The 13486-nt window shown below is 39.2% G+C and overlaps 1 protein-coding gene across 1 annotated transcript in view; it reads left to right on the forward strand.

The window, feature by feature from the left end:
• The window catches only part of LOC105385326 (probable chitinase 3), a 65919-nt gene extending 52433 nt beyond the window's left edge, over positions 1-13486 (forward strand). Inside the window, exons 6-19 of the mRNA XM_048626728.1 lie at positions 315-438; positions 1474-1655; positions 2053-2180; positions 2719-2843; positions 3572-3685; positions 4864-5060; positions 7502-7719; positions 8747-8901; positions 9313-9484; positions 9870-9986; positions 10745-10880; positions 11297-11469; positions 11858-12059; positions 12311-13486. Coding sequence (XP_048482685.1) covers positions 315-438; positions 1474-1655; positions 2053-2180; positions 2719-2843; positions 3572-3685; positions 4864-5060; positions 7502-7719; positions 8747-8901; positions 9313-9484; positions 9870-9986; positions 10745-10880; positions 11297-11469; positions 11858-12059; positions 12311-12525 — 2258 coding nt within the window. The 3' untranslated portion in view covers positions 12526-13486. The remainder of the gene's footprint in view (positions 1-314; positions 439-1473; positions 1656-2052; positions 2181-2718; positions 2844-3571; positions 3686-4863; positions 5061-7501; positions 7720-8746; positions 8902-9312; positions 9485-9869; positions 9987-10744; positions 10881-11296; positions 11470-11857; positions 12060-12310) is intronic.

A 13486-nucleotide genomic window follows, 5' to 3' on the forward strand; every position in this document is an offset into this window, starting at 1 on the left:
CGCCTAAGTTTGCCTGTTCGTTGTACATAATGTTAACATTTGACGGTCGAATGGTGTAGTGGTTAGTGACCCTGACTGCTACGCCGAAGATCCCGGGTTCGATTTCTGGCTGGGGCAGATACTTGTTGAAACTCGGTTTGTACTCGGTTCTTGGGTGTTGATATTTATATTTAGTATGTATCTAAATATGTATTTGTGTAGATATATCAGCTGTCCGACACCCATAACACATGTTCTGCCTAGCTTGGGGTCGGATGGCTGTGTGTGAGATGTCCCCACATATTTTTATTTATCATTTCACCTCCTTGTTCCAGAACTCCGAGAGGCATTCGAGGCTGAAGCTCAGGAGGTGAAGAAGCCGCGCCTGCTGCTGACGGCAGCCGTGCCCGTCGGCCCCGACAACATCAAGTCAGGATACGACGTGCCCGCTGTGGCCAGGTGAGACCTCGAACTGAAATAAACCATACACCTTTTTGGAGGCATCATTAGCACACAAGTTATATGAACGTGCAAATTGTTTAAAAATACATTAGGTGCAGTGCTACTATAAAGTCATGAAAATAAAGAGTTGTAAAGACTTATTATAGTTGTTATTTACTTACAGTTATAGTTAAATGCATTTTGTAAATAAAATAGCGATTTACAATATCTTTTAACGGATTTATGCTTAAATAAAGGTAATAGATCGATTAAATACGGTCTTTTACGAATAGTTAGGATTCATTTCCGTTTTCAGGACTTTATAGTTGGACGGATGGAGGTTTTTTTACAAAATATTTAATTAAACACATATGTCTATGTGTCCAAGCCAATGAAACCTTCTCACTCATTATTCAAGCCACATTTATCATAAAGCAAGCTTTTCACCGCGTCACCGCATTCTCTCTACCAACAATACGTTCTGTTTCACACACACATGTACACAGACAGATACACAATGTGTACGTTTTTGTATAAGACCCTCCCGTTGTTGTAACGTAATGATCCGCGAAGATGTCCTTGGAGTGGAATATTGTTTGCACAATTACAACTCCCATGTCCGCTTTTGCTCAACTTTTGTAGGCGCCGCGAATTTTGCATATTATCAGTATTATTTTACAAAAATATACAGAATGACACTTAGGCTGTAGTGATTCTGCTTCAGGAGCACCGGAATGCTGTTTCTATTTCCGCCCTGCCGAATTCACCATCATTTGTATTTGGTACCCCAACCGTAACACCGTTTTGTAACACCATTTTTCGGCTTAGTAGGTTTACTCTTTTTGCAACACCTGTATATCAGGAGGTGCCTGATTTGCCAGATACTCATGTTACGGGGTCTAAATTGTACCTACCTAATTATTTGTTCCAACACTGACCATCGATATCGTGAGGAGAGGCCAGGGTACTGCTACTCATAACTTTTTCATTTCTCTTCCACACACCCTAACTCAAAACGCAACAGCCAAACCTAAAGCCATCTCTTTCCCACAGCTACCTGGACTTCATAAACCTGATGGCCTACGACTTCCACGGCAAGTGGGAGAGGGAGACAGGACACAACGCTCCTCTGTACGCCCCGTCCACTGACTCCGAGTGGCGCAAGCAGCTGTCAGTCGACCACGCAGCCCATCTGTGGGTCAAACTTGGAGCCCCTAAGGAGAAACTTATTATTGGTAAGGATTTAAGGGTCAAAAGCTACCGTACCACTAACTTCACATCAGGATGGATCGTTAATTGCTGACAATCAACAATCCATAAGCAGCGTCGCTCGCTTGTCAAAAATCTGTCAGATCGGTCAGATCCATACAAGTTACGTTAAACCCCTTCCAAGCGTGGAGATTATGACACCCTCCAGCTTTGGAGCACACCTGGTTCATGTGAATTATTCTACTCTAGACCAGCCAATAGTAATGCTTCTTCTCTATAAAATAACACACGCTCTCTTGTACACTCACGTGCAATCAAAAAGTTCCAACGGCCATTGACGTTCCAAATGTCACTGGAACTTTTTATCTCGTGAGCATATTTCTCTCATACTAGTTCCTTCAGAGTTGCTTGTATTTAACACAGGAATGCCGACCTATGGACGTACCTTCACTCTGTCGAACCAGAACAACTTCAAAGTGAACTCGCCAGCCAGCGGCGGCGGCAAGGCAGGAGAATACACCAAGGAGAGCGGATTCTTGGCCTATTACGAAGTAAGCATTCCAAATTTAAAAATATTATTTAATTTTTCTTTTTTCTTTACGGCTTGCCTCCAAGATTTTTTCTGTATCACCAGTGTTACACGTGTAAGGGATAATAATGATGTAAACTTCTTGGAAGAAAATTGTTTTTTAATTTATTTTTCAATAAAACCTGTGTAAACTAATAAAGGAGGCATAATATCTTTGAAAATACTTTATAATGAGGTTTTGTTTACCATGATACTAGGATGTAGGACGATGGTCTGTATGGAGCCTTAAAAATCATATCAACCTGTTTTATACCATTTTTCATGTTTGAGAGATGTGAGTATGTTACCTATGCTTGATTTCTCTCTTTCATATCTAAAACGATGTCCATGCTTCAAGTCCTCGAATCCTCAGGTTTTCATAAAGGGTGGGTGAGCTTTCATGCCCAGGTGTGCTAGATACGCCACTATGGACCCATCTACCAAGCTAAGCGAGGCCGTTATTCTGAGGTTTTCTCTCTCTATCTGTCTCTCTACTCCTAACTATCTCCTCCTACCCGCAGGTGTGCGAGATGCTCCGCAACGGCGCCACGTACGTGTGGGACGACGAGATGAAGGTGCCCTACGCCATCTCCGGCGACCAGTGGGTCGGCTTCGACGACGAGAAGTCCATCCGGCATAAGATGAGGTAACCTTTGGTCTGAAGTATGTATGTGAGGGAACCGTTGAGTAGCAGATAATAGCGAAAAGATATAAAGAAAATTATTAGCTCCGAGCGCAGATGACAGATAATTCAGAATTAAAAAAAAACACATAAATTATGGTGTCTTGTAGTTTGTTTAATAAATTATGATATTATAATAATATATGAAACATTTCATTGTTTGCTGATCAAAAGCACTGGGCACCAGTAACAAAAACCATTGTAATGCTATTTGCTAAGAGGTAAATATAAAAGTAAACATAATAACATGCGGAACAACTTAATAAAACAATATTGCTCTCATATTGTAAGTAAGTAGATGGCAAAATAATTAAATCCCTGTCTTCTGCACAGCTCGTATACAGTGTGTGTGGGCGAAGTCGTTAGTACACAACTATAATAATAATGTTAACAATTTTCTTTTCCTTCTTTCCTTGTTATTTTTTGTGATTACAAAAAAATATATAAAGCTTGGGCAGCGGAAATTATGTCATCCGAAAAATTAATAATACCTATTAGATACAGAGAAAACCTCTGAAAATAAAAATGTTTTAATATCAGTCACATCAACGGATCCATCAACTAAATACCCAGGACTACAAACCTGACTTACCATCCGGTTATCCTATTTTTAACCTGCGACGAAAAAAAAGGGTGTTATAAGTGGAAAAAGGTGTCTGTTAGGTGATATTAATTGCTCTGTTTGTCCTCAGGTGGATCAAGGACAACGGGTTCGGCGGCGCGATGGTGTGGACGGTGGACATGGACGACTTCAGCGGCACCGTGTGTGGAGGCGACGTCAAGTACCCGCTCATTGGAGCTATGAGGTACATCACTGGACTTTCTTCTCTTATATCTAATCCTAGCTGCTCAGGGCTGTATTTTTAAACAAAATATCGTATTTAGTAAGCGATAACAAATTAGCCTGCATCAGGTAAATTACCATACGTGACATTGACAGCATGTAAAATTACAATATGATACTCACATAGTTCTAGCTGCATTCCTAGGGTAAAACAACTAGGGAGTTAATAAAACTGCTGGACTTATAATGCGTCTTCCAAGAAGCGCTACACAACACTCTGTCGTTGGCCTCTCGTCCAGCCACAACCAGCTACCTGCCTAAGTTTATCAGTCAAGTGGACCAGAGACTGCCACACACTTCGTTAGTCTGTTCGTCAAAGTCAGCATACGAAAAACGGTAATCCCATAGACTTATATACCCGTAAACACTTCGATCATAGTACCCTCAGTTTAGGCCGGGGCACTGTAACTTTAGCTTGCTGCCTTGAAGTCTACTCATATGTTTTTAACCGACTTCAAAAAAAGGAGGAGGTTCTCAATTCGTCGGGATCTTTTTTTTTTTTTTTTATATATTTTTTTATGTATGTTCACCGATTACTCCGCCGTTTATGGACCGATTTTGAAAATTCTTTTTTTGTTGTATTGCATTGAGCTCCCAGGTGGTCCCATTTTTTTTTCAGAATTTTAGTTCACCCCCAACGGTGGGTAAAGGGGTAAAAACAGGGTATGAATTTCCATTTTGGGCACATATTAACCGATTCTAATGAAATTAAGAACGTAAATATAGTTCTTATAACAAAAAAATATGATGGTGACCTTGAGCTGATCTGATGATGGAAACGGAAGGCAGTCAGGGGAACTCCTCAACGGTATATAGCAACTACTTCGTGTTTAGGCTTGAATGATTCGTATTGATTTGTAGGACTTTTTGGTATCATTTCCACCTTACTTTTGATTGAAAATTATTGCAAATAAACTAAAAACTATAAAATAATAAGTTGGTGCCATATTTCTTCAGATTACTTTGTCACCGCACCAACTTCAAAAAAGAACAGTTCCTGCTTAGGTATATTTGTACTGTCACATACGAGTAGAATTTGTGTAAACCTTAAATTATTTCTTACATTTTAGTGGTTTTTTGAAGGCGGTTTTTTTATTTTTTTTATTATTATTATAATACGTTATTCCTTAAATTCCCCAGGGAAGAACTCCGCGGCATCTCCCGTGGCAAAGACGCGCAGGACGTGGACTGGGCGTCGGTGGCCAACAGCGTCATCGTTGAGGTCACAGAGAAGCCCGAACCCATCAAAATCAGTCTGTCCGACGTCATCAGCCGCGCGAAGAAGCCCACCAAGACGCTGGTTATTAAGAATAATAATGCTGCCCTGGATAAGAACAGTAAGTTCGGCGTTTCTAGCGTCAAGAGGTGGCAAAAGTTTTGTGTCGCGCTCACATCGCGCCGCCTTGAGTGAGAACGAGACGGAAAACTTTTGTAGCCTTATGTGATGGATATTTATAATACCAACAGAGTATGATTAAAATATTACTGTAACTGTCAAGTTTCATTATAAAGAAGGCACGATATAACGTGCTAATCCTATATGCTATGTGTGTACCTAACACGACATATACATTAGGGTTTCCGGTGCCAAATCGGGTTTCAAGATATTAGTTTCAAGTATTAGAATAAATAAGCAATTACATAATACACAACCAAGCTGCAAATAAATGCTGCAATAAACAAATTGATAGCAATATATATGGACAACTCTATAACCACCATTAACTACGGTTTTCCAAAATAAATTATCCGTAGGTGAAGGGTCTGTCCGTCAACTTTCACAAACTTTTATAATTTACCGGTTAGGACCGTTTAGCCAAATTGCTTTGTAATTTTAGTTGCTTTCTAAACAGTTTGTTAAATAATTTCATTGGCCCAACAAATTTTCTGCTATTACCTACGGCAGTTCATATGGAAATTGAATTCATAAACTTACTCAATATTCGAAAAGTAACCTGAACTGTGTTGTAACAACATCGAAGAATGTAAGAAATCAATTAAACAAAAGTTATTAACAAAATTTTAAATTTATTAGCCATAAATTAGTGTTACACCAACACATTCTTGTAATATTAATAAGGAAATATTACCTACATTACGAGTACACCAGCAAGTAAACAAGCCACTTCAGGCACACTCCTCATAACAATATTTCTTAAAGTAACACAAATCAGACTTCAGCGACAAGAATCGCTGAAGTCCCTCTGTATTTGGCACTAAAATGCGACAAATCCCGAACGGAGTGCCACAGGGCTCATACTCGGCCCGCTGTTGTTTCAACTGTCAAAAGACTTAGAAAGCCGTCAGCAACTCGTGACATAGTTGCTAAAGTTTCAGCATCGAGTGCGCTTTAGCAGGCCCGCCAAGACAATAACGACCCTTGAGGTGCCATTTGTCGCGTTCCGTTTTTGAAACGAGACAGAGGTCATGTTATGTTGGTCGCCGGCTAATGGCGAATGTGATTTAAGGCCCTACAAGTTTACGACGCGGTGCTTGCCGACAATCCTTCCCAAGTATGTACTAAGGAGTTTTACGTGCCCTAGGCGGGGGGAGAGTAATAAATAGCATATTTTGTAAGGTTGGCTGCACGTGAAGAGATTCTTTAAAGTATTCTTTGAGGAGATGCTCAATGAACGATGCCTCGTGCTTGGAATATTAATGCGAGGTAATAGGATTACAACCTTTTTGGTAGTAGGTACTCATAAAAACGGGCGTATGAGTTATTAACAAAAATAGTTATAAATTTTATATTAAATTTGTTTTGATGTAGGTACCTTAGTAGATTTAGGTCTACCTATTGCAGCCATGAAACTTATGAAATTATCACACTTGTACATTAAAATTAAATAGCGTTGAAAAATAAAATTTTCCCTCTCAGCCATATTTTTCCTCAAACAATTTTATTATGATGGATACTTTCAATATTTTTCTTACATTTTGATGAATCTTCAGAGATTGACAGTCCATTTTTCAACTAAACTTTAAGATAAAGAGGCTTCTCGACGGGAGCCATTCAATAACCATTTTATTGAGAAGGGTCAGATTGAAGAGGCTAATTTAATAAAGATATTTCACCTCTTCCTGTCAGTACTATAAAAAATCCAATTTGTTAAATCCTTCTTTCCTGTAAATTGTATATATTTTTTCCATCTAGTTTTAGTGAATAGGTACTGTACTTACTTACACAGGTACTTATATTATTCACTGACCGCTAAACTTAAAGGTCTAAGCAAACACAAATCTTATTCAAATCCATCACAATGACCGTTCAACAAACCTCAAACTTCTACCCAGCTCCAACACAATCAATCTTTCCAAGACAAAATGCAAACCGACCTGTACCCCCCTTAGATTAAGGATACATATATATACGAACAAGATAGTATATCACATACAAAAGTGTTTTTAAAAAACTGTCTTTTGCTTACTGTGAAACCGTTACAATTTCAACCTGATGACAACGAATGAATAAAATCACAAATCTTCTAACCGAACTAATTCAAAATAAGAATTCAGTAACAGAAGTGATTGATGTTATTTGTCGAGACGTTTCTATTGCACTGACACTTCATCTACATCATCACGACCCTTCACGTCCCTACTGCTGGGGCACGTCTCGTTCCAATGAAGGATGGGCTTAGGCCTAGTCCACCACGCTGGCCTAGTGCGGGTTGGTGGACGATCTGGTCCATAATAAAATACCGTTGTCTATCTACATATAGAGAGAACAAACTAGTTCGTTTCGTTAGTATTAACATACCATTGCCTACCCCTACAGAGAGAGAGCCCCAAGTGCTTTGCTACCTGACGTCGTGGTCGTCCAAGCGGCCGAGCTCCGGGCGGTTCACCCCCGAGAACGTGGACCCCATGCTGTGCACCCACCTCATCTATGCCTTCGCCACTCTGAAGGACCACAAACTGACTGAAGGAGATGAGAAAGATGCGGATATGTACGATAAAGTGGTCGCGCTGAGAGAAAAGAACCCTAATTTGAAAGTGAGTTTGACGTGTTCACTACAAAAAATACACACGCTATATTCCACACGTGTTTCGCACGGGATATTGTTTTGATATATGTATGAAGATTCTTTTATTATTATTATTAAATAGAACCAATATCTATATCCCTGATGGTACATAATTTGGCTAGCCAATTTACACGAAGACGCAGCTATACGTACCTACATAGCAGTAGGCCACTTTTATCCATCAAATAATTTTGTGAATACAGTATTTTAAACTATGTACTTTTAAAGCAATACCTTTTACCTATAAACTTTTCAGACTCTCCTATTCAATTTCAACTAGACTTCCAACTACAAAACAAAATCACCAATGTTAAAAACACTTGAGAAATCGTAAACTCGTTTCCTCCGGGCGGAAACGTCGAAAACTCAATCAACATTAAAACTTTATACGTACGAAGTAAAATTGAGTTTGCTCCTACGGAGGGGATGTGACGCGCACATCGGAACCTTCCCGGAAATCGAACCCGGGACCTGCGCCTCTTCACAATCGAATGTAAGAAATGGCCCTCCGAAGAATCGTTTTCGCGATCTGCAGATAGTAAAACATTTTATGTCGTCGACTTTAACATCCATTTGCTAAAGCTTACATTGATAGTTTCAAGTTTAAGTTGCAGTTAAATTGATAAGAAATTTAGTGTCGTTATATTTCACACTAGAAACGTTTTATGGGGTCGTATAAAGGTATAGGTATCGAACCTACCATAGTAGATTGGTTTACATTAGATTTAGATTAGATTACAATATTTGCGACCTTATCGCAAAGAGCGATCAAGTCTGCATAAAGAAAGAACAGCAACATAAATTAGAAAGTGTGATATCCTTAAAAGAATTGCTAAAACATAGAAAAAATTCAACCCTTCAATCCCTTCATAAAGCACAAAGAATAGCCCATTTCACTTTCTGTTCTTAACTATACATTATCTGAATCCCCTAGGAACACCCCGCATCGGGGGTGAATTCTCAAAACCGTGTGCAAATCTAATTGTCTTCCACAGATCCTCCTCGCCATCGGTGGCTGGGCCTTCGGATCGACCCCCTTCAAAGAGCTAACTTCAAACGTGTTCAGAATGAACCAGTTTGTGTACGAAGCTATCGAGTTCCTCAGGGACTATCAGTTCAACGGGCTGGATGTCGACTGGGAGTACCCGAGGTGAGTGAGACCGGGCCAGACTTGTTGGTAATCATGTTAAAGCGTATATACAATACCCTGTGGTGCCGTGGAAGGAATTGCCGGGTCGATTAGCCCGCCAAGAACAATAATGAAGTTATGATTCCTTGAAAGTTTCAGCTTATGTTAAGGAATTTTAAATTACGAGGAATTTCAATATACCTACTGATACTGATACAAGTCATATTTATGATTTGCTAAAAAACGAAGAAATAGAAAATATAACATTTACACACAACAATAGGGCAAAATTGTATTTAAGCGTTACATAGATAACTTTGTGTAATTTCAACTGATTAATAAACCATACCAAAAGAGTTTGTTTTTTATAATAAATATAATCCTGCTTTAAACTATCCCCACAATCATCCGAAACTTAATCCAATGTACCAGGGGCGCAGACGACCGAGCAGCTTTCGTGAACCTACTCAAGGAACTCCGTCTGGCCTTCGAGGGTGAAGCCAAGAGCTCCGGCCAGCCTCGTCTGCTGCTCACTGCTGCTGTACCAGCTTCGTTCGAGGCTATTGCTGCTGGGTACGATGTGCCGGAGATCTCGAAGTATTTGGTGAGTTTCTTTTGGCTATTTTTTTTTATGAGCTTGCATTTTATTTATAAGGAGTGTTCAGTACAATGCAATAACTTTGTATAGTTTAAGTTATTTACAAAACTCGTATACTATTAATTTATTAATGGTGATAAAAATTACACATTCATTGAACGAACATAATATCCTCTACTTGACATAAATATGTCATCACTCTCTTGCATCTATATCCTCATAAAGTAGCTACCGACTCCTTGCCTAAAATATTCGTAATAAAAAGACCCAAAAAACTACCCTTACCTACTCTTATTTTATATTGAAATATATAGAAAAACCGGCCTTAGATATAAGAAATCAAAGTCAAAATGTCAACAGAAACTCAACTAATTTCCATCTCACGTACCAGGACTTCATAAACGTGATGACGTACGACTTCCACGGGCAATGGGAGCGCCAGGTGGGGCACAACAGCCCGCTGTTCCCGCTGGAGAGCGCCACCAGCTACCAGAAGAAACTCACTGTTGTAAGTTTTTTTTTTTAAATAGGTACCAAATATTATATAACGTTGTGCGCGGCAGAAAAGTGTCGCGGGGAACCAGTATAAAGGTGCAAAAAAGATTATATATAATGAAAGAAGAAAGAACTAAATGCAGACTATATTTAATCACTTCATAGAACTAAACATAAAATATTATAAATATCCTTAATCCTAAAATAAAATTATTACTGCGATTAAAAAGGTGTTGAAAATTTGGCGTTAGTATGTATCGCTGTATCCGTTTTACATTTAAGTACCTACCTCAAAAAACGGACCGACTAGAATGTTTTAAATGAATGCTTATAAAATACGTGCTTCATCAAATATGCACCATTTGATCATAGTTTTAAGCTTTTAACTTAATTAGTCTTAATTAGTAGGCTTAATTAGTCTAACGTTCCTGAAATAGAGTTAAAATTAGTTTGCAACGATAAAACTCAGAGGGAACATTTTGTAATATCAATAGAGAAAGTTAAGTGAACATAATTTATACTACTTATGCTTTATTTATACACTTTTTGTACAGTCAGCTTGATTGGTGTAATCGATCAATCGGTTATTCATTCAAACATTGTCGGTTTGTGAAGCAACCTATAATTATATCGATTCTGAAGAAGCAAACTTTGAATTTAAAGGTTTTGACAGCTCTTAAATTAGATTTTATGCCTTCAGAATCCACATCAATATCTACCTATCTATTTCTTTCCACCCATAAAACTCACACAAACGCCCCCACCTTCCAGGACTACTCAGCCCGCGAGTGGGTGCGCCAGGGAGCGCCCAAGGAGAAGCTCATGATCGGCATGCCGACGTACGGACGCTCCTTCACGCTCATCAACGAGACGCAGTTCGACATCGGCGCCCCCGCTTCTGGTGGCGGTGAGTTTCTGAACTTCTTCATCTTCACAACCCATCAACCCGTTCCTATTATTAGTGGGGCACGGGTTTCTTCACAATGAGGGAAGAGCTTTAGGAATAGTCCTCCACGCTGGCTCAGTGTGCGTTGGTGCCTGATCATCTTTTTGGCCAATAAACCTACTCCTAACGAGCCCCTCAACTATCTATTCTTGGTCTTCCTTGTCCATCCACTACCGGCTCAACAGAGTCCACTGGTAAATACGTCTACTGAAGCTATTGACGTGACGGTAACCAACCCTAGACTAACGTGGCCTTTCAGATTAGCGTAAGTCGCTCACAGCCCAGGTCTCGTGCTTATAATCGTAGGAATACAACAAAAACTTTCAGATTTATTTGTAAACAATCATCTCATCTGTACCATATCTTTCCGTCCGCAGGCCAAGCCGGTCGCTACACCAACGAGGCGGGCTTCATGTCGTACTACGAGATCTGCGAGTTCCTGCGCGAGGACAACACCACGCTGGTGTGGGACAACGAGCAGATGGTGCCCTTCGCCTACCGCGACGACCAGTGGGTCGGCTTCGACGACGAGAGGTCTTTGAAGACTAAGGTGAGAAGATCAAAGAGTGTTCACCCCCAAAAATGTAGGTTCAGAAGTTTAAAGATGGCTCCTTGAAGACTAAGGTACGCAAACATCTTGGGCCCCGAAACCGGCGGTACTTACAGATGTTTTGTAGAGGACAGTGCGTACTACATAAGAGTAGTACCTAAAGAATTAATGCATTATATGTCGCGAAGAATTTTGAGGTGGATAGGAGGATAGCACAGTAGGTGAGAAGGAATTTATAATTTGTAAACTATGTTTAGATACGCCAACGCTCGCAGATTTACATCAGGACTAGTAAACCATCACCACCAACAACATTTCAACCCGAGAACGACAAAGCAACTTCAAAACTTTCTGTTTATTTTTAACCAAAACTGACTTTGTTTCACAGATGGCATGGCTCAAAGAAGAAGGCTTCGGCGGTATAATGGTCTGGTCCATCGACATGGATGACTTCAGAGGCTCGTGTGGGACCGGCAAGTACCCGCTGATCACAGCCATGAAGCAAGAACTCAGCGGATACAAGGTCAAGCTGGAGTTCGACGGACCCTACGAGTCTTCGAACCCTAATGGACAGTACACTACTAAGGACCGTAAGTTCATTTTTGCTTTTAATGAAATTATTGGAATAGAATGCTCAGTTTTTTTTTTAAGTTCCTCCTCTAATTTGAACGATACAAGTCGCTAAATATGTAATTCGCTACCAGATTTTGAGCAACCGATGCTGTTGTAAGGGCATACGATGTGAGGTGGACCATCATTTTGGGACCTCTGCACAAGAAACATTTTTTTTTACTATACATAATTCCTTATTAGTCTTATAATGTTTACTTTATCTTTCCAGCCAACGAAGTCACTTGCGAAGAAGAAGACGGCCACATCTCGTACCACCCCGACAAGGCTGACTGCACCATGTACTACATGTGCGAGGGAGAGAGGAAGCACCACATGCCGTGCCCCTCTAACCTCGTGTTCAACCCTAACGAAAACGTTTGTGATTGGCCAGAGAATGTCGAGGGCTGCCAGCATCACACGCAAGCGCCTGCCGCTAAGAGATAAGCTAAACTTACAAAGAGTTGATTACTTTTAGTATTTCTGATCACGTTTGCTTGTAAAATGTTTGTTACCCTTTTTTATTTGGACTTTGTCATTGGCTTTTACAAGTTGTGTTTGGTCCGCTAAGTTGAGCAGGTTTTTTCACGTGTTGATGTTGAAACCAGCCCCTATGTGTAATGTTACTACAAGTTAAATATTGTGGCCAATTCTAAATTTAATGTTACAATGTTAACATTAAATCTTAAAGAAAATGATATTTACTTTTTGACCGTGCTAAATTTAAATGTTGTATTATGGCCCCAATATCGGCTACGTAATCATATGAAATTGTTCATTATTCAAGTGATTTCTATAGTAATAATATTACCGTTTATATATATTTTAATCTCAATACGATCAATCTACGATGTAACCTTAATTTTGAATTATAAGAGAATTGGAATATTGGACATCTACGTAACGTTAATCGGAATGATTAAATCGTGTGATATAATTATGTTTTTTGTAAATCATCGAGTAGGATATTGGTATTAACTCTTTTGTAATTAGATGTATGTAATTAACTTATATTTGAACACATTTATTTTCCCAAAGGGAATCAATGTTAGCCAAAAGTGCAATCAATGGTAAACTAAATTGTAAACTTCGGTGACTTTTAATGGACAATCTTGTCTCTTTTAGTTTAGATTTTCAAATATTGCTTTCCTTTGGGACGGCGTATTTAATAGATTTAGGGACTTTTATACTTGTAATACTCAAACCAGCTACGTTCACTGCCCTAACGAAACTGCCAGAGGATTTTTATAAAAAATTAAAACAAAACGAGGAAAATAACGACAAATGTTTGAAATGTGACATTATTATAAGTATAGTAAATGTAGTTTGTAATTTAATTAAGTTTGTAAATACTGTATTTAGATACATAATGAGATATTCGACTACTATTAAACTTTTTTAAAAGATA

Source organism: Plutella xylostella, chromosome 17 (genome assembly GCF_932276165.1).
Source record: "Plutella xylostella chromosome 17, ilPluXylo3.1, whole genome shotgun sequence".
Taxonomy (NCBI): Eukaryota; Metazoa; Arthropoda; class Insecta; order Lepidoptera; family Plutellidae; genus Plutella; species Plutella xylostella.